Genomic DNA, 24,871 nt, shown 5'->3' on the forward strand with positions numbered 1-24,871 from the left:
CGTTTGTTACCTGCCAGTTGTATCTCCTGATGTAACTTGTATCCTATAACCTGGCTACTGTTTGGGGGTAACTCCCATTGGAGTATTTTACCCTGACAATTTCTCAGTTCTATCCACAATGGCTCTACATCCTCTGATCCTATCCATGTACCTGTCCAATTGTCTGTTAAATGGCGTTACAGTACTGAAATCTGCCTCAAATATTTCCACTGGGATTTAATTACATATATCCATCACCTTCTGTGTGAATTTGGCTCCACAAATATAAAAAGTAGACTTTCAGTGCCAGGGAGGTTATTAAACAACAATTATGGCTTAGAACTCTGTTAAATACTCAGTCGCACATTATTCAATATATGTAACACTTCCAGGGTATTTTGGATTCAGAACAATTTCATAAGTAGTTGCAGTTGTCATCAATTCACTGATTTCCACTCATAGGTGAACAACAGATAGTTCATCCTTTGGAGGGAGGAGAAGCCAATGGTCGGGATCTTCCCTGCGCTCCAGGATTGCTATCAGAAGTTTGTTATTCGAACAGCAAGCCTTGATTAGTATTGTCACTACACTTCCAGAGCAAGGCTGTCACAAAGCCATGGAGGAATTCAGAATTAAGAGAGTACGGAAAAGTGGTGTTCAATCCCACAGAGAGGGATGGAGGTGAAGGGCAAGGATGGGTTGATGGAGAAGGTGGATGAACACATGAGGGAAAGAGGGATAGAATGAGATGTGATGGATGGGGAATAATCATGAAAATGAGCAGCAAGTTGCTGGATCTAATAGTCGGACGGTTGTTTACTGTGCTGTACCATCCATGGAATGCTTTAAGTGAACATGGAACTAATCTGAGACATCATGCTGGGAGCATTTGCCCTGTCCAAAAAGAGAGGTTATGATTGTTTCAGAAGACTCACTGAAATTGTGTTATGCCCCTGTCCCACTTAGGAAACCTGAACGGAAACCTCTGGAGACTTTGCGCCCCACCCAAGGTTTCCGTGGGGTTCCCGGAGGTTCCCGGAGGTTTTTGTCAGTCTCCCTACCTGCTTCCACTACCTGCAACCTCCGGGAACTGCACGGAAACCTTGGGTGGGGCGCAAAGTCCACCGAGGTTTCAGTTCAGGTTTCCCAAGTGGGACAGGGGCATAAATGTACAGGATTTAAAGAAGTGGTAGAAATCGAGGCAGCTGTCAGATGGACCATTGACAGCCTGGGAAAATGACAAAGTAGAAACAAGGAACTGCAGATACCAGTTTACACGAAAAGGACACAAAGTGCGAGAGTAACTCAGCGGGTCTGGAGAACATGGATGGGTGACGTTTCCCCCCGAAAAGTCACCTGCCCTTGTTCTCCAAAGATGCCACCCGATCCGCTGAGTTAATCCAGCGCTTTGTGTCCTTTTGCGAAACTATAATACCTGGTAAAACAAAATTGATTGGGCATCAGCTGAATGGGGAAAGTGATTTAAAAGGTTTTGGACCGTTGATTAAGATTGGAGTTTTCACTCTCTGTGGAATTGCCCTTTGGCAAAGTGAATGTAAACCAATTGTGAGAAAAATTCAGAGGATTAGTCAGTCTTCACTCGTGATTACTATGCAGGGAAATTGGAAGTAGTAAGAAAAAGCCTGCAATTTAATCCTCCCCCACAATCTTGCACCCAAGTCAGTTCAGCACACGAACACCGTCTAGAGCTGCTCTGCTAACATAAGGGCACATGAATTTGCTTAGCAACGTAAATTAAATGCTAATAGAGTAGACTCAGCACACTGACTTACTCAGCTGGAGGGGGGCAGAGAGAGACTGAGAGGTTTAGGGAGGGATTTGCCAAGCTTAAGACATTGACCGAAAGTGAGGAGGGTTAGTTGCAGTTAGGATAAAGAGGCTTCAGCGATTTATAAGGATAGAAAGTGAGAGAAAAAAACATATAAATTAAGAGCAGGAGGAGGCCATTCAACCCTTCGACCCTGCTCAGCCATTCAATATGATCGTGGCTGACCCCTTCATCCCAACTCTGCATTTGCACTCTTCCCCCATAGCCCTTACTGTATCTTGCACCTAGAAATCTATCTATCCTCTTCTGAAATATTTTCAGCAATGGTCCCCACAACCCTCTGTGTCAGAGATTTTCACAGATTCCCCAAATATTGAACGAAAAACAAAATCACCATTTCCTTCTTCGATGCTTTATCCCATACCCCGAGACTGTGAACTCTGGTTCTCGACTGGATCAAGGGTGTTGTTGGGGATGTGAAGCTCAGCTTTGGGGAGAGTTGTCAGACCTGTCTTTCACTCCTTAGATCTAAGGAGTCTCTGGGTAGCTTTCATTGAGGAGTTAAGGTTAAAGGGAACTAAACAGGGTGGGCAGCAGAGAGATCCGAGACTGGCTATATTGGTTTAAGATAGTCGACTGGAGGATTATAGAGAACTGGAGAATTATAGAGGATTACTTATCCACCCACACATTGTTGGTGGTCTAGAACTGACCGTCTGAAAGGGTGGGGGGGAGGGGGGGGTACAGAAAGTCTCCCCACATTTGACTGGAGCCTGGATCAGTATTAGAAGTGATGGGTGGCACGGAGGCGCAGCGGTAGAGTTTCTGCCTTACAGCGCAAGAGACCCGGGTTCAATCCTGACTATGGGTGCTGTCTGTAAGGAGTTTATACGTTCTCCCCGTGATCTGCATGGGATTTCCCCGGGAACTCCAAAGACGTATAGGTTTTGTAGGTTAATTGGCTGGGTAAAATTGTAAATTGTCCCTAGTGTGTGGGGGTCGCTGGTCGGCGCAGACTCGGATGGCCGAAAGGCTTGTTTTCGCACTGTATCTCTACACTAAACTCTAAGACTGCAGCTGCGAAGTGGGATTGGTTTAAGAGTTCCTCACAGGCTGACCTAGACACAATACGGCAAATAGTCTTCTATGCTTTCCTCGATTATTCTTCCATCAGACACAATCTCATTGCACAATAGCTCAATGGCTTCCCCTTTGCTACTTGGAATGAGAGTACGGGCCAAATGGAAGTTGCACCTGGCCCAATGCAAATGTGAAGTGTGGGTGAGGGTTTTGTGTGGAGCAGGGACCTCAGCTCAGAGCAGAGGGGCTGAATGGCCTGCTTCTGTGCTGCACATTCTGTGTTTCTTTTGCTGAATTGCACACAGCCATAATTCTTATGCTTGATAATTGCAATTTTGTTGCCGATTATTATAATCTTCTGTTAAATGGCAGTATTTATGTAAATGATATATGCTATTTATGCATTAATTTATTCCATTTGTAGATAAGGAATGCAGGGTGATGTGAGCACCACAATGATTTGTTAGGTTTGTTAGCTTGATTTATTTTCAAGGTTTCAAATAACTCTTGTCAGTCATTCTGCACACCTGCACCGGGATTTACATACCGAAAAAGACACAAAATGCTGGAGTAACTCGGCGGGTCTGTCAGCATCTCTGGAGAACATGGATAGGCGATGTTTCCGATCAGAAACCTTCTTCAGACTGATTGCAGGGGAGCGGGACAGAGGAGGGCAGGACAGAACGTGGCTGGTAATAGGTGAACACAGGTGATGGGGTTTTTTGATGGCCAGATTGTTAGACAAAGGCCAGGTATGAAAAAGACAGGTGCAAGCCTGAAAAGGATAAAGAGTTGCGAATTCCATGTTCTCCAGAGATGCTGCCTGGCCCGCTGAGTTACTCCAGCATTCTGTGTCTTTCTTTGGTATAAACCACCATCTGCAGTTCCTTGTTGTTATATTTACATACAGAGCGATGGGCTCAGTGCTGGTATCCATAAAGCAGTGGGCAGGGGAGGCACCAACAAGAGGGAAGGAGTGATTTGCAAGTTTCCTAAACTCTTTATTGCCATGAGGGAAAATTAAGGAGGCTGGGAATTTTATATCTGGAACGATTTAAAGATTGTTAAGGGTCGATGTGGAAAAGTTGGTTCCTGGTATTTGGAGGAGACCAAAATTATGGACCGGAAAATAATTACGAAGACTATTTTGGACTGAGGAGAGGAAATAATTTCTTCATGCAGAGGCTGGGAACTTTACGAACTTCCCTACCTTGGGAAGCCATGGAGATTCCATCATTGAGTTAATGCTAAACAGGGAATGGCAGATTTTGAGATATTAAAGAAATCAAGGGACAATGCTGTAAAATTGTGATCTTGTTAGAGGGGGCTTGAGAGGTTGAACGATTGACTCCTGCTCCTTTTTCTGATGCTTTAAACATTGCGAGCCTTCAGCAACCAAAATCGTGGCTCTATATATTTTTTAAAGGATGTATATTGAAAGAGCATTTCCAAACCCATTCAAGATGTCTGAAAGTGCTTTGTACTATAGCCAGTCATAATGTGGAAAACATTGCAGCCAATTAGTGCATAGCAAGCTCCCATGAACATTGATGTGATACTGAGATATTGATTGCTTGCCAAGTGTTGACATCAAAATACGACTGCCTCAGTCGAATGCCTTAGGATATCTTACACAAGAAGATAGACACAAGGTGCTGGTGTAACTCAACGGGCCAAGCAGTATCTCTGGAGACAAGAAATAGGTGATGTTTCGAGTCAGAGGCCTTCTTTAGACTGAAAGTATAAGGTGGGGTGGGGGTGGGGGGTGGGGGAAGGTGCTGCGGGGAACTGGAGGTTGGAAGAGGCCATAACAAAGTAGGGCCGGCAACAAATAACCGGCAACAAAACCGGCAACAACCCGAGGCAGCTAACCCTCTGTACCACCTTCCAGTGTTAGCGTAGAATCTCCATGCTCAGCTCTCCCTAGAATGTCTTAAGATGGCAAATCTAACTAATTTGTTCGGCATTAATAGCAGCTAAAATGGCAGAAACTATGACCTGCGACACGTTGCTTGAGAGGACAGTCGAAACAGATCCTCCTAGCTTTTAAACAGGAATAGGGAAAGTATTTGAAATGGGAAGATTTTCACGCTTACAGAGTGAGAGAGAATGGGGTCATTAGTCTAATTGCCCTTTCAGGGATCAGCTCTGAGGCAATGGCCAGTATCACTATGTGTTAAAGAAAGTGAACAGTCAGGTACGAGAGGGTTAAAGCATCAGTGAGCTGATCGTTCACTCCATTCATCGTTACCGATGGTCGGAGCAAATACACCTTCAATAGTCATCTTTTCTGGAGATGGAAAAGGCATCATTTTCCAGTAAGCCTCCCGGGTATCCCTTCTCCATCGTGAGGTCCTCAGTCTTCGTATGCATGAGAGGACATGATGGAGCATTAATTGCTGATGATGTCGAACAATGGCTGTTGGCAGCAGGGAGCAAAAGTCAGGTAGAGACTGCTTATAATGTTCAGATATGCGCTAGTAGCTGGTGAGGTTCCCTGTCAATGAGACACAGGAAGTATTTCATCTGAGCAGTAAGCCAAATTTCTTAAAGGATTCGTCATAGTAACAAGGTATTAGAATGTAGTAGGAAGGAACTGCAGATGCTGGTTTAAACCGAAGATAGGCACAAAATGCTGGAATGACTTAGACACAGGCTAAGTCTTTCTGGAGAGAAGGAATGGGTGATGTTTCAGGTCAGTCTGAAGAAGGGTCTCGACTTGAAACATCGCCCAGAAACTTCTCTCCAGAGATGCTGCCTGTCCTGCTGAGTTACTCCAGCATTTTGTGTCTATATAAGAATGTAATGTAGCTGAGTGGTTCAGCTACACTACAGTCTTTTTATCCGATTTTTATTACATCTCTTCTACTTCAATCCCTCTGTTTTATTTGTGTAAAATCCGATTTTGTGGGTGAGAGTACAGAACCCTACAATGTTTATTTCACACATTTTATTAAATAGGTGACATTACATGACTTGACAGTTGAAGATAGTGCCAAAATGACACTGACTGCATGCTACAAGACTCTAGTCTTCCCTGCAAAATAATGTCTTCGGATATGAGGGGGCTAGTGTTGGAATCAAGAACTAACCGACAGTTTTAGTGCAATGGCAACATGCAATATATAATCTGCTATGTTGAATTGTGATAAGACTGACACACAATAGGTTAATAGAAAGGAATACCCAGAATTAAAGAAAATCTGATACTCTCCCAGAAAAGGTCATCAACGCAGGTGTTTTTATGTGAATAGGACAGCAGTAATTTACTGAATAAGCTGCATTGCATTAACTAAAGCTTGATGATATGGTAGAGGTGGTGAAAATGCCTTAGTTAATGCAAAGCTCGGGCTATTCAGTAGCATTTCAAGGGAAGCAAACAAAACAAAACAGAGAGATTTGAAGAGTAGGTATTTTCCTGGGTCACATTCCATTCTGGTTCTAGTATTGCAGAGAGCGGGTAGTATTTAAAATCTAGTGGCATGCTAAGACGGTTTCACCGATTGTAAGAGTGGAGTCAATTTATGATTCCTGCGACTGAATTGCAAACATTACATTAACATTTCACTGCTCTCTGTTATTCGGTTATGGCTCTGCGTCTGACGCTGGAAGTAGAAAAATGCACGCAACTTAATTTAATTTTATTGAACACATAACCGCTTTCCTGCCACTGAGTGATATTTTTTAAGAAGCGAGTGGAATATTTTAACGGCGTTGGAAGGAATCGTTTTGTATCCGGCTGCCTTGTAGAAGAGTAATCAGCCAAACAACTGGCACCGTGCCAAAAGAAGGGGCATTAGGGAAGGTCACTGAAAGATAGGTTAAAAAGGAGAGGTGATGATAGCTTGGGATAAGTCTGGTGGAGGGTCAATGGGCAATGATGGAGTGATTGAGATTGCAGATGTGAATCGGGTGGGACAAGTGTGGTGTCCTGGGAGGACTGAAGAGCAGGACTGAAGGGAAAAGAAAAAATAGAGGCCTTTTGGGGGGGGGGGGGGGGTGCACCAGTTATGTGACTACTAAGATCAAGGATGGAAGAGTCCCTAATGCTAACTTCCAGAGGGTTTCTCCTGCTAGTAGTCCAGGACAAGGGGTCACAGCTTAAAGTTAGAGGGGAAATCCTTTAGGACCAAGATGAGAAAAACTTTTTTCACACAGAGAGTGGTGAATCTTTGGAACTCTCTGCCACAGAAGGTAGTTGAGGCCAGTTCATTGGCTATATTTAAGAGGGAGTTAGATGTGGCCCTTGTGGCTAAAGGGATCAGGGGGTATGGAGAGAAGGCAGGTACGGGATACTGAGTTGGATGATCAGCCATGAACCAATTGAATGGCGGTGCAGGCTCGAAGGGCTGAATGGCCTACTCCTGCACCTATTTTCTATGTTTCTATGTTTAGTAGATTGGTTGACTGTCAGAAGGCCAGTGAAAGAGTGGGAATAATGGGAGCCATTTCTGGTTGGCTACCAACGACTAGTAGCGTTCTGCAGGGGTCAATGTGGGATCCGCTACATTTCATGTTATATGATAATGATCTGGATGATGGGATTGATAGCTTTGTGGTCAGGTTTGCAGACGATACAAGGATAAGTGGATGGGCAGGTAGTGATGAGGAAGCAGGGAAGTCTGCAGCAGGGATGTTGGGAGAATGGGAAAAGAAGTAGAAAATGGAATACCGCGAGTCAAACATTTGATATCATGCGTATCTGCGTATCATGCATTTTGGGTACAGGAAATAAAGGCAAAGACTATTTTCTAAATGGGGAGAGGGTTCAGAAATTGGAGTTACAAAGAGACTTGGGAGCGATGGTGCAGGATTCCCAAAAGGTTAATTTACAGGTCGAGTCAGTAGTAAGGAAAGCAAATGTTAGCATTCATTTCGAGAGGACTAGAATATAAGAAGCAAGGATGTTGTGCTCAGCTTTTATAAGAGGCTGGTCAGGCCACATTTGGAATACTGTGACCCCCATATCAGGGAAGAATTTGCTGGGACCGAGATGAGAAAAACAGTTTTCACACAGAGAGTGGTGAATCTCTGGAACTCTCTGCCACAGAAGGTAGTTGAGGCCAGTTCATTGGCTATATTTAAGAGGGAGTTAGATGTGGCCCTTGTGGCTAAAGGGATCAGGGGGAATGGAGAGAAGGCAGGTACGGGATACTGAGTTGGATGATCAGCCATGATTATATTGAATGGTGGTGCAGCCTCGAAGGGCCGAATGGCCTACTCCTGCACCTATGTTCTATGTTTCTATGTTTAGACTCAATGGGCCGAATGGCCTGATTCTGCTCCTATGTGTTATGGTGTAATTTCAACTGTGCTATTGTCAGAAGTAGTACATAAGATTACTCAGTCTTACATCCCTACGATGTTCCCAGCAAAATCCAGAAATTCAGGTCACTGGAATTCACTTGCATGTCTTGAATATGACACGGCAAAGGGCACTATTTTCTGGAGAAGGTAAAATTGTTTCAATAATTCCTAGAGTAAAGCTCAACTAATTTATCAATGCCATTTCAATTGTGAGATGTGATACATAGTCATTACTTATCATTGATTTTAGTTGTTGTGTGGCTATTACAGTTGTGTTACTGGAATAGAAGTTCAGTGCCTGCAGTAATCACTGTTCGATGGGGAGGAGTGGAGATATTGGAGAGACTGACTGTGTGAAAGGATTCAACATGACAATACCTGGTTCAGTATCATACCTCAAACCTTTGGGCTTGGTCAGTCTTTCCAACCTGACAATGCCATTAGAATTCATCAGTAAATAACAACGCATCAATAGCAGCAGATAGGCACCAAATTGTCAGGAATGAGTCACGGGATGAAGGAAGGGATGTGATATGCCATGATATACCCAGCAGTGATATATTAGAGGGGAGCAGCACAGCATCCCCGCAATAATGGAGAAATATGGAGAGCTAGCAACGTTGCAGATAGTAATAACATCAACTGTTTCCGAAGCCATTGCCGATCATCATGGGAGACCTCAAGATGATTGTCCTCTCCATTTTTGGTTCAGCGCAGCTCAGCTGGATATTGGCAACACTCTGAGAATGAATTGCTGCCGCCAGCTTGCTACCGACCGTTTCAAAATAACTTCCATTCCCTGAAGCTCTCACTATTAGATGCTAACAGAAAAAAATATCTTTGTTTTGTTTCTACATTTTAACCACCCAGGCACATTCCAAACCTCCAGCGAAATGCCTTTGAAGTGTGACCACTGCTGTCAGAACCATAGGATTGAATTGAACTGAATGCTTTATTGGCACATGTGACAAGTCACAGTGAAATTCTTTGCTTGCATGCGCAAGGTGTACAAATAGTCACCACGTAAAGGGCCTCGACAAAGTTAGGACGTACCCTGCACCAGCCCCCTGCCCCCTCCCCCCCTCCCCCTTGTTCTACCCCCCCCCTCCTCACAGCGGTTCCCCGACATAGAAACATAGAAAATAGGTGCAGGAGTAGGCTATTCGGCCCTTCGAGCCTGCACCGCCATTCAATATGATCATGGCTGATCATCCAACTGCAGTATCCCATCCCTGCCTTCTCTCCATATCCCCTGATACCTTTCGCCACAAGGGCCACATCTAACGCCCTCTTAAATATAGCCAATGAACTGGCCTCAACTACCTTCTGTGGCAGAGAATTCCAGAGATTCACCACTCTCTGTGTGAAAAATGTTTTTCTCATCTCGGTCCTAAAAGATTTCCCCCTTATCCTTAAACTGTGGCCCCTTGTTCTGGACTTCCCCCAACATCGGGAACAATCTTCCTGCATCTAGCCTGTCCAATCCCTTAAGAGTGTTGTAAGTTTCTATAAGATCCCCCATCAATCTTCTAAATTCTAGCAAGTACAAGCCGAGTCTATCCATTCTTTCTTCATATGAAAGTCCTGACATCCCAGGAATCAGTCGGGTGAACCTTCTCTGTACTCCCTCTATGGCAAGAATGTCTTTCCTCAGATTAGGACGCCGGACCCTCCTTGTTCTCCCCTCCATCCCAGCCGCCCCCCCCCCCCCTCCCTCCACGCCGGGTCCTCCTTTGCCCTGCACCCCCCCCCCCCCGCCCGCCCGCCCGCCCGTATACCAACCAATCTGTACACAATGTGATGTTAGCACTGAGGAAATTGTAATGGAAGGCTGAAACGAAACGGCACACAGCAGAACCACTGACTCCGGGCACTTTCCTTTGTCAATTGTTACTATGCAAAATACATTCAATTAGCTGGACAGGTTTAAACTCGAGGTGCTACAGGAGTGAAGGCGACGGCTCGCTTGGAAAGACAAGAAACCCCGTGGAATAGAATTAATTACTCCTTCTATATATAATTTGTGCGGAATTTAAAACATGTATTTAATGATGTTGCATTGTAGCGGGTCTTGGCTCCCGTCCCAGTGATCAGTTTGCAAGGGCCGTTCCCCCACTCACGTTGCATGCATGCTACAATATAAATCCCCCCCAAGCACATCTGCAAATCACCAGGCCACTCGCTCAAGCAAGATGGCAAAAACAAAAAAAAAAACTGATTTGATTTTCAAGATCACTGAACAAAACTGCCTTGAAGTCAAATCTTTGCGGCGGCCTCTACTGTTGCATCAAACAAAAAAAAAATACGGGCTAATCTATTCTGAGGAAACTTCGTGGGTGTTTTTTTTCTCTTTCTCTCTTTGCCATTGTGCGAGGGAGAATTCTGGGCATTCATCAATGTCTGGGGGAAAAAAAGGCTCCCACTTCTCGTCAACGGGTAGAACTGATACCATTCATTCTTGAGAAAGTGGTTCCACGCGCTACCAGTGGCATTCGGACAACAACTACCACAGGCACAAGGCACAAGACCAGTGTCATTGAATAAGGCTGATATTCGCAGGCGTTCATTAACGTGCGGTCTCGTCCTAAAATCCGGGTATGTTTGTTGAGACAGCATATGCCACTGATTCTTTCTTTCTCCACCCATGCTTTGATCTCTCGGGTCGGCGGTGCACTCTCCACGGACTCTGAGCCGCGCAATTGTGAGAATGGGGTTAGCTGCCTCGGAATGGGAGCCCATCGGCCAGGCGCGTCCCCATGGGGAACTCTGCGCAGTCTGGGATCAAACGGCCACCTGACGCCAATTTTAACAATTCAGACCCACCGCAGAGTGAGAATTGCACTGGGCAAGGCGTAGACGGTGCCAAACCCTGGACAGAAGATAGACACAAAATGCTGGAGTAACTCAGCGGGTCAGGCAGCATCTCTGGAGAAAAGGAATAGGTGACGTTTCGGGTCGAGACCCTTCGGTTTAGTCAAATGCCCAGTAATTGTGTTGCGCCTGAAATAGAGAGGGCGGAGGTGGTTTCGGGTCCAGACCCTTCTTCAGACCCTACTTCAGTCTGATACGTCGTCTCTTCCTTTCCTCCAGAGATGCCGCCTGGCCCGCTGAGTTACTCCGGCCTCTTATATCTGTCGGTGGTTTAAACCAGCATCTGAAGTTCCTTCCTGCACATGTTGCCAGATATAGTGGTTGAGACAGGTACAATAACTACTTTTGAAAGGAAAGAACTGCAGATGCTGGTTTAAATCGAAGGTAGACACAAAACGTTGGAGTAACTCAGCGGGACAGGCAGCATCTCTGGAGAGAAGGAATGGGTGACATTTCAGACTGAAGAAGGGTCTCGACCAGAAACGTCACCCATTCCTTCTCTCCTGAGATGCTGCCTGACCGCTAAATTACTCCAGCATTTTGTGTCTACCTTCAACTACTTTTGAAAAAAAACATTTGGACGGGTACACGGATGGGAGAGGTTTAGGTCAAACGCTAACAAATGCGTCTAGTTTAGATGAAGCATCTTGGTCGGAATGGACGAGTTGGGCCGACGGGCCTGTTGCATGACTATGAAAAAGTCAGCGGGCGCTGAATGTAAACAAGTCTCACCTCTGGCTAACCTTAACGCCACGCTCCCTTCCGTCAAACACTAATTCAATTTCTAAAACGGCATCTGTTTAATTTCACTGAACTCCTTCCTGTAAGATACGCCCAAATAGTTTTTTTTTCGCAAATTAAATCGTTGCTCTAACGAAAATGAACAACGCCTAGATAGATATATGCTCCAGCGTTGGGTGGTATTGGACAAGTGTTGTATGTCATTGTGCGCTGATGTATTACCGCCGGTTGAGTTGTGCTTCACTGCACGTCGCCGATGCCCCCTAGTCTGTGTCCAGCTTCGCCCGCGGGCGGGTATACAATAACATGGCTCGGGCTATTTCTCCAATCCGGAGTTAATTTACTGCAATAGAGCTCGATTGGAGACCCGGAGCCCATGGGAATCTTTCAAACCAACTTTGAGAGCTTTCAAGTGAAACGTTTAGACAGGTACATGTGCATAGGTCAGTTTTAGAGAGATATGGGCCAAACGCAAGCAGGTGGGACGAGTGTAGATGGAACATGTTTAAGAAGGAGGTAGACAAAAATGCTGGAGATACGAGAGCAGCGGGTGAGGCAGCATCTATGGAGCGAAGGAAATAGGCGACGTTTCGGGTCGAGACCCTTCTTCAGACTGTAGATGGCACAAGTTGGGCAGTGTGGGCAAGTTGGGCCGAAGGGCCTGCTTTCACGCTGTGTGGCTTTATGACTAAGTGGAAGGCAAGAGGGACCGACAGCGGGAAGAGCTCGACACGCTCCCTGTAAATAGTGGAGCTCCGCCGGGAGCCCTCCCCGCTGGGACCCCCTCCCTGTAAGCAGTGGAGTCCCGTTGGGACCCCTACCCACTCGGACCCCTCCCTGTAAACTGCACACCTAATGTATTAAGCTAAACCACGCACACTCACGTTTCTTACCGGTGGGGGTAAAGTAGAACATGACCTTCCCACCTCCTCCCCCTCAGACGTTTGCTCCCCTGGTACCTCGGTTTACGGAGGGAATTTATCAGAACTATAGAGGTCGGGGTGGTGATTACTGCGGTGGTGAGGGGATGTGACTGACAGGGGCGCTTTGCTCTGAGCTCCCGCTCTCTCCCTCTGACACGTCCCGTTCCTTCGGCCACAGAGAGAGAGGGAGAGAGGGGCAGAGAGGCTGCAAGCGGGCGCTGCCTTGTGACCTGACGCGCCCCTCCCTGTGCCCCACTTGTGAGGAGAGTACGGTCACCGGCAGGCTTCACTGCGATATGTCAGTGCGATCCAGCCAGTACAGGTATCCGACGAGACGGAGACTGCAAGAACACACCACTGCGTGCAACAGAATGCACAACTTGTCTCCGCTGATTTATCGAGAGCTCAATCGTGGACAGAATACATGCGATTTCTGAAACAAAATGTACACCTTTAGTGCAGGCACGGCGAGGTATTTAGACAGACAGACAGTGTTGTAACGCTGCAATTCCCAGTCTGCCGCCAAGGTTTAATATGTCGGGATGTGCACGGATTTCCCGTGGGATCACAACTCCGGCAAATTGGGTTTTACATGGTAGGGGAGGGGGGTTTATTGGCTGAATTTGCGGACAAGTTGGAGAGTTGGGTGAGCGGTTAGCTCCGGGTCTGGAGGTGACCCACCCGTGTACGGGTTTTTTTCGGTCAATGCTGACTCTGAGCCCGCTGTCGGTCGGGTGCCGCACACGGAATCTCCCCCCACCTGATGATTCGCTACTCTCTCTATTCGCGGTCACTGGGGGGGAGATGAACGGGGAATGGGAGAGCGCTGCTGCCCCCTTGTCCGCTCCCACCCGCACGGTGCCCGGCTCCCTGCACAGGACCCGCCGTCCCTGGGGGCGCTAGATTATACACCCATCAGACCCGCTCCACTAATTAAACGAGGCAGGATATCGCCGGCTCTTATTAACAAAATAAAACCACCCCCCAAAACAATTACGTTTATCAACACTGTACATACAACGGCAGATCAATTCTGAGATTTAACACCGTGATGGTCTCTCTGAAGAGGCTTTTGTGTGTTTTTTTTCTCTCTCACTCCACAATTAAATCACCACAGACCTGGTCTCCGCAGCCTTCTCTTCTTCATCCCAAAGATCCTGACTTTGGAAAAGATATCCACCAGGTTGCCATGGCTCACGTTTTTCTTTTTGTGGGGGCTTTTGATGCGCTTTGTGACAACCTGTCTGTCTAGGTGATGCTCCCGAGCCAGGCGCTTCTGCCGGATCAGGGAGCTGGCAATCGCCGCTGCCATGGCCGATGGTAGCGGTGGAAAGAGCCGTCACTCGGTGCCCGGCCGCCCGTCAGCGTCTCAGCTCCGGCATGGAGACGGACCGTCGGCGCGCTCTCTCCGTCTGCTCGGAATCGCGGGCAGGCAGGTAGCTCCTTGTCAACGCGGAGCCTGCGAGATTCAGTCCGCTCCTCAACTTCTCCATCCTTTCCCCCAGAGCCCCGGGGTGGCGAGCGGGCAGGTATCCGCACACCGTTCCCTTCTCTGTGCGGTGCGGGTTTCCTGACACACGTCGAGCCCGCTCAACTTCCTTAACTCTCTCCAACAACGCACCTGGCCCCCTTTCTCTCCCCTCTCCTCTCCTCACCTCCCCTCCACTGAGCTGCCGTCGATCACCAAGACTCAGCCAAGGGGAACCGGCTTGCCTTCACCCGGGATGCACACGGGGTTGCTCCCGCGACCGGAGCCCGAACATCTCCCCCCCGCTACCGGAGTGTGAACATGGTCCCCGCTCCGCCTCGCCGACCGCTCGCCCTGACGGCTGCGCACACACAGACAAAGTTTAGGCGCCTGGCTTGGCTCTGGGGGTGGGGGGAGTTTCCGATTCAGAAACACACCGAGTCACTGCTCGCTGATACCCAGTGACTGAAAACCATTGATTCACACACAGCCCGGAAACGAACGACCGATAAATCTGCTAATCACTGAACGATAGTCAGACTCAGACTAATAAACACAGGCTCGTAACCACGGATTGATAACAATCGAGGCATTTTTTAAAATCTTTTGGATAGGCACATGGATATGGATTATGTGCAGGCAGATAAGAGTTGGTCTTGACATGATGTTCGGCACAGACGTTGTGGGCCGAAGGGCCTGTTCCTGTGCTGTGCTGTTCTACATTTCAACTGACCACAGACTGATAAATACAGATTAATAATCACATGGTAAACTGTGTGTTACTGATAACCCAATGTATAGGAAAGAACTGTAGATGCTGGTTTAAATCCAAGGTAGACACACAATGCTGGAGTAACTCAGCGGGACAGGCAGCATCTCTGGAGAGAAGGAATGGGGAAACAGAAGGAATAGGGAAACAGAAACCGATAACCCAATAACTGGTATAAAGAAATAGATCGGGTAGACGCACAGAGTCTCTTGCCCAGAGCAGAGGAATCGAGAACCAGGGAGCATAGGCTTAACCATATAACATATAACCATATAACAATTACAGCACGGAAACAGGCCATCTCGGCCCTTTTAGTCCGTGCCGAACACTTACTCTCACCTAGTCCCATCTACCTGCACTCAGACCATAATGCCCCTGTCCCACTTAGGAAACCTGAACGGAAACCTCTGGAGACTTTGCGCCCCACCCAAGGTTTCCGTGCGGTTCCAGGAGGTTCCCGGAGGTTTTTGTCAGTCTCCCTACCTGCTTCCACTACCTGCAACCGCCGGCAACCACCTGCAGCCTCCGGGAACCGCACGGAAACCTTGGGTGGGGCGCAAAGTCTCCAGAGGTTTCCGTTCAGGTTTCCTAAGTGGGACAGGGGCATAAAAACCCTCCATTCCTTTCCCGTCCATATACCTATCCAATTTGCGTTTAAATGATAAATTCGAACCTTCCCCCACCACTTCCACTGGAAGCTCATTCCACACAGCTACCACTCTCTGAGTAACGAAGTTCCCCCTCATGTTACCCCTAAACTTCCGTCCCTTAAGGTGAGGAGGGAAGATTTTAGAGGAATCTGAGGAGTAACTTTTTCATACAAAGGGCTGAGGTTGTTTGGAACGAACTGCCGGAGGAAATAGTCGAGGCAGGGACTATCGCAACGTTTAAGAAGCAATTAGACGGCGACCTGGATAGGACCCGCTTAGAGGGATAAGGACCAAACGCAGGCAAGTGGGACTAGTGTAGATCGGGCATGTTGGTCAGTGTCGGCAAGTTGGGCCGAAGGGTCTGTTTTCACACTAATTAACTGATAACAATGACCGTCAAGTTGGTTCCAACCATATATAAGCGGAAAGAAATACTTTGTTAGCCTTGGGGACTTTGTGTCACAGTTGCATGATATGCCCTCTGGTGTTGCACAACGTAGCTGCCTTGGCCCATTACTCTTTTCCTTGTACAGTGCCCTCTAATGTTTGGGACAAAGACCCATCATTTATTTATTTGCCTCTCTACTCCACAATTTGAGATTTGTAATAGGAAAAAAAATCACACGTGATTAAAGTGCACATTGTCAGATTTTATTAAAGGGTATTTTCATGCATTTTGGTTTCACCATGTGGGAATTACAGCTGTGTTTATACATAGTCCCCCCATTTCAGGGCACCATAATGTTTGGGACACATGGCTTTATAAGTGTTTGTAATTGCTCAGGTGTGTTTAAATGGCTCCTTAATGCAGGTAAAATAGATCTCTCAGCACCTGGTCTTTCCTCCAGTCTTTCCACCTAATATTCACCCAAGACACTGCCTGCCCCACTTGAGTCACTCGCAACACTTTGTGTCCTTTAGTATATTAACCAGCATCTGCAGTCCCCCCCCGTTCCTACATTGGGACAGATAGCCATTCTACTGATAAATAACCTTGGTGATATCGCAGACTGATACCACAGGATGTTAACCGCCTTCTGATAACCACTGACTGATAAACGCAGACCGACGATTACTCACTGAGACACGAGGACAGATACCCATCACAATAACACAACTCACTGGCGACAAACCACGAACTGGTCATCACAGAAGCACATCACAGTCAAATAACTATGGTCAGTAATCTCAGAGTAATAGACCACATGTTGATAACCACTGATTCATAATCGGTGAACTGTAAACACAGACTCATAATCTAGGAACAATAACCACAGGCTGATTTCACCACAGGCTCAGGCTGAAGCCCATGGAACGATGACCACAAACTAATAACCACTGACGCTTAACCATCAACTGATAACCATAGGCTGATGTGCGTGGACTGGTAAACACTGTCCAATAACGATAGATGGGCAACCACAGACTGATTGAACGAACATCAGACAGATAACTACTGACTGAAACTTATAGAAACTTCTTATAGAAACTTCTTATAGAAACTTACAAAATTCTTAAGGGGTTGGACAGGCTAGATGCAGGAAGATTGTTCCCGATGTTGGGGAAGTCCAGAACAAGGGGTCACAGTTTAAGGATAAGGGGGAAGTCTTTTAGAACCGAGATGAGAAAAACATTTTTCACACAAGAATGGTGAATCTCTGGAATTCTCTGACACAGAAGGTAGTTGAGGCCAGTTCATTGGCTATATTTAGGAGGGAGTTAGACGTGGCCCTGGTGGCTAAACGGATCAGGGGGTAATGGAGAGAAGGCAGGTACAGGATACTGAGTTGGATGATCAGCCATGATCATATTGAATGACGGTGCAGGCTCGAAGGGCCGAATGGCCTACTCCTACACCTATTTTCTATGTTTCTATGAAATCTATGAACTGATAGTTAGACGGATTTTCATGAAATAGACTTCACTTGAGAGATACAGCGTAGAAACAGCCCCTTCAGTCTGGCCAGATAGAAACAGACCCAGCGATCACCCCGTACACTAGCACCATCGACCACACCAGGGACAATCAATTAACATGTAAACCTGTACGTCTTTGGAGTGTGGGAAAACTGGAGTACCCGGAGAAAACCCACGAGGTCACGGGGAGAACGTACACACTCCGTCCAGAGGGCAGCCGTAGTCAGGATCGAACCCATGTCTCTTGCGCTGTAAGGCAGCAACTCTACCGCTGCGCCACCGTGCTGCCCCTAGTTAAGGCAAGGGCTAACACTAACGAGTTAAGTGCAGATTAGCAATCATATACTGGAAAACATAGATTGATAGCCACAGACCTGTAACCACTGATTGACTGGTATACACGGAGTTATTACCACAGGCTCGTTAACCTGACACAGATAACCACTGAGCACTCAATCCAGGACATGTTGTGGACCCGGAGGAGAGGTGGGTGCAGTGGGATAATCTCCCGAATGTAGGGAGAAAGGGACACGGGCTGGACTCCCGGGATTTCGACCACGGCTTCCCCGGAGACATAGAAACATAGAAAATAGGTGCAGGAGGAGGCCATTCGGCCCTTCGAGCCAGCACCGCCATTCATTGTGACCACGGCTGACCGTCCCCTATCAATAACCCGTGCCTGCCTTCTCCCCACATCCCTTGACTCCACTAGCCCCATAGAGCTCTATACTATCCACTAGAGCTCTATATTAGCGTCCTAGAGCTAGTATAGATCCTCAGGACCTGGACCCCAGATCCCCGCCCGCAACTTACAGCCCCCACCCTCCCCACCCCTCGCCGGCTGTTCGCGAGAAATGCACCCGATGGCGATGTTCCGCCTCTAAAGTTTGCGCGGAAACTCGCGGAGGCCACCTGCTGCTATCCGGCGGCGCTGCAGCGCTGGCTGACAGCTCACTCTTCCTCCCCAAGCCCAGCACCGCAGAAAACGTACAAGCACTAAGTGCGTCCACTTGGTGTGTGGGTCTGACCAAATATAAACATGTAGTTGTAACAACCACCCGGCAATCCGCGCAGCGCCTGAGCCGAAGCAGAAATACCGGCCTGGAGCTGGGCATATGTCCCCACGGTCCTCTGACAGACTACAACGGTGCGACGGAAAGATAGACACTAAATGCTGGAGTGACTCAGCGGGCCAGGCACCCACCATCTCTGGAGAAAGGAAGAGGTGACGTTTCGTGTCGAGACCCTTCGGTTTAGTCAAGAGCCCACTAATCGTGTTGCCCCTGAAATAGGAAAAGGTGGGGATGGGGAGGGGGGTTATTCAGCATTCTGTTCCATGTTACCATGCAAAGAAAGTTTCTCCATCACCTCACACCTCCTCTATCAGCCAATGTGTCCAAAGCAAGCTCCCACAGTCCGCATTGCAAAAGGAACGGTCCCAGCACAGTGGGTCAAAATGGTGAGGTGAGGTGAGATTTTTCTGTCCTTTAATGTTGGTCTGATCCTGGAAATATTTACTAAGTTCATAAGTGCTAGGAGAAGAATAAGGCCATTCGGCCCATCAAGTCAACTCCGCCACTCAATGGCGGCTGATCTATCTCTTCCTCTGGTGAATTGCGGAGTCATGGTGATGGCCTCTAGCAGAGGGGGGTGGTCATTGCCTAACATGTGGGGGTTGTGTGTAGGACTCAGTGTGAAGAAGGGCCTCGGCCCGAAACATTATCTATTCCTTTCTCCAGAGATGCTGCCTGAACCGTTGTGTTACTCCAGCATTTTGTGTCTATATTCAACGTGGGGATTGTAGTTAGCACTTATCAGCTCAAGCCTACTTGTTGCTTGTGATTTCTGTATGTGGACACAAAATGCTTCATCACAGAGAAGCTGTGAATGGAACAAAACTATAATAATGAACAAAAACACCAATTTCTGACCTTCTGTTGAAGGAAAGTCATTGATGAGGGTGTGCACCTTGTTCGACCTAGAATATGGTGCTGAGAAAATCTTGCAGTGATGTCCTGTGAGTGAGATAATTGATCATTAGCATCTATAACCAACCATTTGTAGATTTATGACTCTTGCCCGTGGAGAGTCTGTCACCTTTTGTTTTCCTAGATCTAGCACGTCGACAAAAGCTAACTCAATGGCAAAGACAGTCCCTATCATCTATCCTTTGTAATTTAGCTTTTTTTTTTGCCCAAATCTGGAACAAGGATTCAGAAGCCAAGTGGTCCTGATGAAACCCACTTGAACTATTCTCTTGATCTCACATGGAGTGAATCACACAGGTCTTCGAATGACCTTCTGTATCTCCTGAGGCTGAGGTGGGCCATCACTTATCACTATTAGATGTCTCAGCCTTGTCTTTTGCATTCACAGGCCAGGCTCCCTGTCATTAAGTAGAACACAAAGTGCTGGAGTAACAGGTCTTGCAGCATCTCTGGAGAACATGGATCGTTCAAGTTTCGGGTTGGGACTTTTCTTCAGACATTATTGTAGGGGGGAGAAAGCTGTAAAAAGAGATGGGGGTGAGACAAAGTCCGGCAAGTAATAGGCAAATGCAGGTGGGAGGGCAGGGAGTTGATTGGCAGACGAATGGACAAAGGCTGCAGGTGAAATTGAGACAAAAAGGTGACTGATAAGGAGAGGAATGAAAAATAAGTGAAATGGAAAGTCAGAGATAGGTATACAGGTGGATGATGACAGGGAAGAAGGGTAGGATAGTAGGAGAAATGTGTGTGTACCAGGGTGTGATCATATTGAATGGCGGTGCAGGCTCGAAGGGCCGAATGGCCTACTCCTGCACCTATTTTCTATGTTTCTATGTGTGGGGCAGAGCAAAGAGGGGAGGGGGGTGGGGCGGGGAAGGGAAGAAGGAGATTGAGAATTCAATGTTTATAGCATTGTGTTGTAAGCTACCCAAGTGGTGGCTCAGTTATTGATGATAGAAATGCCTCCTCTATGGCCAGCAGTTGAACAATCCCAACATTCATTATCGGATATGGCGTGATTACAGATCTGATCTAGTTAGTTGTAACCTTGGTAATAGTTACCCATAGATTACTGGTTTCATTGTTCAGTCTTGTGCTGTAGCTTGAACAGGTTAGCACCTCACCTTGAGTACAACTGGCACTGCATCTAAAAAACTGCCCCTCTGCACTCCTCTTTGAACCAATGTCGGACTGATTCATCCGTTCTGAACTTGTCCCAGTTGCCACAATGGAAAAAGTCCTCAACATGTTCGTCCCTATAACTGAGCAATGTAGTGGAACTGCACAGTGGCAAGTAGATTAGTTGCTCACCCTCTGCTGCAAACCCACCTCCAGAATCCAGCCAGCTCCGGCAGTGGTGATGTTCCCAATCTACTCTTGGTGATGGACATTTGTGACTCCACCTAAAAAAAATCTCTGCCTTTGCTGAACTCAATACTTTTTCTCAGTTGGTTTCCACACGGGCGCTGCTGGTGTATCAGCTGGCTGGCACTGGTAATCAGGCAAAGGCTTCCTTTGACCTGGTGCCATGAGATTTCATGGAATGGGCAATGAGGGCTCCCAGGGAAATGTCCTCTTGCATATGCACCTCTGTGCTGCACCCCTAATGGGTATGCCCTACCAAGGGACTAAGCAATCCCAGGGCTTGTGATGGAGGAAACTGCGATAATGGTAGATTCAGAGATGCGATTATGTTAATACAACAATATGAATGGTGTTTAAGAAGGAACTGCAGATGCTGGAAAATCGAAGGTACACAAAAATGCTGGAGAAACTCAGCGGGTGCAGCAGCATCACAGGCACAGAAACCAAGGGTTTCGGCCCGAAACGTTGCCTATTTCCTTCGCTCCATAGATGCTGCTGCACCCGCTGAGTTTCTCCAATATGAATGGTGTCTTGACCGGATTGTGAGGCGGTTTAAATGGAGGCACAACATTAGCCATCCTCTAGTCTTCCGGCATCTCACCCATGGGGTCTAACAGCGATTCAAATATCTCAGCCAGGAAACCTGCAATTCCTTCTTTAGCTCCCAGAATGTCCTTGGATATATCTGATCGTGCCCAGAAGATTTATTTACCTGCAATAACATCCCATTTTTTGAAGATCCCTTTGCCCACAAACAACCTACTCCAATCAACTTTTGTAATTTACAACTTACCCACCAATGGGCCATTTTAGTGGACAATTAAGGGTCTATCCCATTGCTGTGGTGATACGTTCGACTCAGCGAGTCAAGGACAGCAGTTTTCCTTCCATGAAGGATACTAACAAACAAGTGGGGGGTATTATAATTGGACTGAATCATGGATGCAATTTTTCCTGGGAGCAGCATTTAACTCCAGGTTTATTTAACTTATGTTAAACTTTTCAGCAAACTTGAAACCACTAATCCAGTAACTATCAGGTTCTTGGGCCAACCTGCACAACCCTCGACATAAGACATTAAGGTCCAGCTCTTGCATCACTATGGCTTTGTTTTCTCTTCTAATTGTGTTTTGGCCTAATGTCTTGTTTTGTTTGTTGCATCGTCTTCTTTCATTTTAAGCTTTATGTATTTATGTATAACTTGTGTATAATTTTTTTTGTGTATTGTCTGAATCTATGTGCCTGTGATGCTGCTGCAACCAAGATTTCCATCGTACCTGCACCTCACCATTTTTGTGCATATGACCAATAAGCACAACTTGGCTTGACCACCACCAAGTTCCCATTCCTTGTGTATCTCACTGATAGGTGGCACCTCTAACATTGCATCATTCCCTCAGAACTGCACCAATGGAATCAGCCTAGATTGTTTGCCCAAGTCTCTGAGGTGGGGCATGAACTCTCGACCCTCTGGACAATCCATTAAACCACGGGTTGAACATCTCTGTGTTCGTGTTCAATAAACAGCGGGTTGGGAATTAATTTACTGATCAGTGACTATCGGTCACTCCCCACTATTTCCCCCCCCCCCCCCCCCCCCCCCCCCGCGTGGAGAACACTCTCTGGGCTGAAAGGGTTAGTGATCTCAGCTCCCTGGGAGCACCAGTGCGTTTGGAAGAAAGATGAAGAAAATCTTTGCTAAAAGGTGCTTTTGAAAAATGGGAACAGTTCGGGAACAAAGGAGGAGGTGCAGCTCTGACCTGAATGGCAACTGCATTATCATAGAGACATAGAAACATAGAAAATAGGTGCAGGAGTAGGCCATTCGGCCCTTCGAGCCAGCACTGCCATTCAATATGATCATGGCTGATCATCCAGAATTAGTACCCCGTTCCTGCTTTCTCCCCATATCCGTTGGCCCGAAGAGCTATATCTAACCCTCTCATGAATACGATCATTGGAGAATGTGTAGGAAGGAACTGCAGATGCTGGTTCACACCGAAGATAGACACACAATGCTGGAGTAAGTCAGCGGGTCAGGCAGCATCTCTGGAGAATAGGAATAGGTGACTTTGTGGGTCGAGAACCTTCTTCGTCACCTATTCCTTATCATTGGAGAATATGGTTTCAAGATAATTGACAAGCCGAACTAACCAACAGAACACCAGCCCTTATACATGAAACAAATGTACCAGAAAGTAACTCCCTTGTTAACAGCACTGTGTGACACCCTCATTACTTGGTTCAAGGAAGCACTTTGCCACAGGCTTCTCAAGGGCAGTTAGAGAATGCCACATTCTAAAATCCATGCTCCATTGTGTTACAAAAAGACATATGTTTGTTCTTTGCAAATTCATTCTCAAGTTTACCACAGCCAATACACAGAAGAAAGCTGTCTTGGTGTTGTTCACACTAGCTTGTGCATTCTAAAGCAAATTGAAATCTTCAGGAAAGAACTACTGTAATTCTGATAGCACCTCTTACTGCATTAAGACTTCTCAAAGCACTTTACACCCAACAAAATACTTGTTACCGTGTGGTCGCTGTTATGATATAAAAAAAATAAGACAGCTGACGTGTTCTCAACAAGCTTCCACTAGCAACAAGGAGTCAAACTGTTAGAAAATTTGCATTGATTAATGTTGGTTGAGGGATAAGTGGTGAGTGGTGGCAAGGAAATAGGCAAAACACTCACTGGTTTTCTGCAGACAATACCCCAGCTTAATCTCATCAGAAAACATCCCTCAATTTAGCACTTGGGGTGTCAGCATGTTTCCATGACGAGGTTGGGTTATGAATCTATAACTTGTTCATTTATCTTATTCTAACACATAGTCCAATCACCGAGACTGGTAACGTTTCCTGACCACACAAACATTGGTGGAGTCATCGATAGCGAAGAAAGTTGTCTCAGGATACAGACAGACATTGACTAGCCGAAGGTTTGGTGGAATGATGCCAGATAAAACTTAAACCAGGCAACTGTGAAGTAATTGCGGAGATCTACGTTTTTCACACAGATGGTGGTGGGTATCTGGAATGAGACGTAAAATGAAGTGTTGGTGGTGGATACAATTATAATGTTAAAAAGGTATTTGGATAGGTAACTGGACAGGAAATAAGAAGAGGGATACGGGCCTAATGCAAGCAAATGGGACCAGAAACATAGAAAATAGGTGCAGGAGTAGGCCATTCGGCCCTTCGAGCCTGCACCGCCATTCAATATGATCACGGCTGATAATCCAACTCAGTATCCTGTACCTGCCTTCTCTCCATACCCCCTGATCCCTTTAGCCACAAGGGCCACATCTAACTCCCTCTTAAATATAGCCAATGAACTGGCCTCAACTACCTTCTGTGGCAGAGAATTCCAGAGATTCACCACTCTCTGTGTGAAAAATGTTTTTCTCATCTCGGTCCTAAAAGATTTCCCCCTTATCCTTAAGCTGTGACCCCTTGTTCTGGACTTCCCCAACATCGGGAACAATCTTCCTGCATCTAGCCTGTCCAACCCCTTAAGAATTTTGTAAGTTTCTATAAGATCCCCCCTCAATCTTCTACATTCTAGCGAGTACAAGCCGAGTCTATCCAGTCTTTCTTCATATGAAAGTCCTGACATCCCAGGAATCAGTCTGGTGAACCTTCTCTGTACTCCCTCTATGGCAAGAATGTCCTTCCTCAGATTAGGAGACCAAAACTGTACGCAATACTCCAGGTGTGGTCTCACCAAGACCCTGCCTAGTTTATATAGATATCTTGGTTGACATGGATGAGGTGGGACAAAAGGCCTGTTTCTTCTGTACTGTACAATTCTATAACTGTGTTTTCATAACTTTAAGACTGACATAAAGCTAGCTTTATCTCATCATTATTTCAATAGAATAATACTCCAGAAAATAAAATACTCAGAGCAATGGATATGAACTAAAACAAGCTTAGGTTAGTTTAGTTTATTGTAACATGTATCAAGGTACAGTGAAAAGCTTTTTTGTTGCGTGCTATCCAGTCAGTGGAATTACTAAAC

At 46.5% G+C, this 24,871-nt stretch overlaps 1 protein-coding gene across 2 annotated transcripts in view; it reads right to left on the minus strand.

The window, feature by feature from the left end:
- fgf14 (fibroblast growth factor 14) overlaps positions 1 to 24,871 on the minus strand; it is a 469,680-nt gene that overhangs the window by 162,993 nt on the left and 281,816 nt on the right. Inside the window, exon 1 of one of the 2 annotated variants that reach the window (XM_033023107.1) lies at positions 13,810 to 14,534. The exons of the other annotated variant lie outside the window; for it this stretch is intronic. Within the exon in view, the coding sequence (XP_032878998.1) occupies positions 13,810 to 14,002 (193 nt within the window). The 5' untranslated portion in view covers positions 14,003 to 14,534. Of the gene's footprint in view, positions 1 to 13,809; positions 14,535 to 24,871 lie in introns of those variants that run through there. 2 annotated transcript variants of the gene reach the window in all.

Source organism: Amblyraja radiata, chromosome 6 (genome assembly GCF_010909765.2).
Source record: "Amblyraja radiata isolate CabotCenter1 chromosome 6, sAmbRad1.1.pri, whole genome shotgun sequence".
NCBI lineage: Eukaryota > Metazoa > Chordata > Chondrichthyes > Rajiformes > Rajidae > Amblyraja > Amblyraja radiata.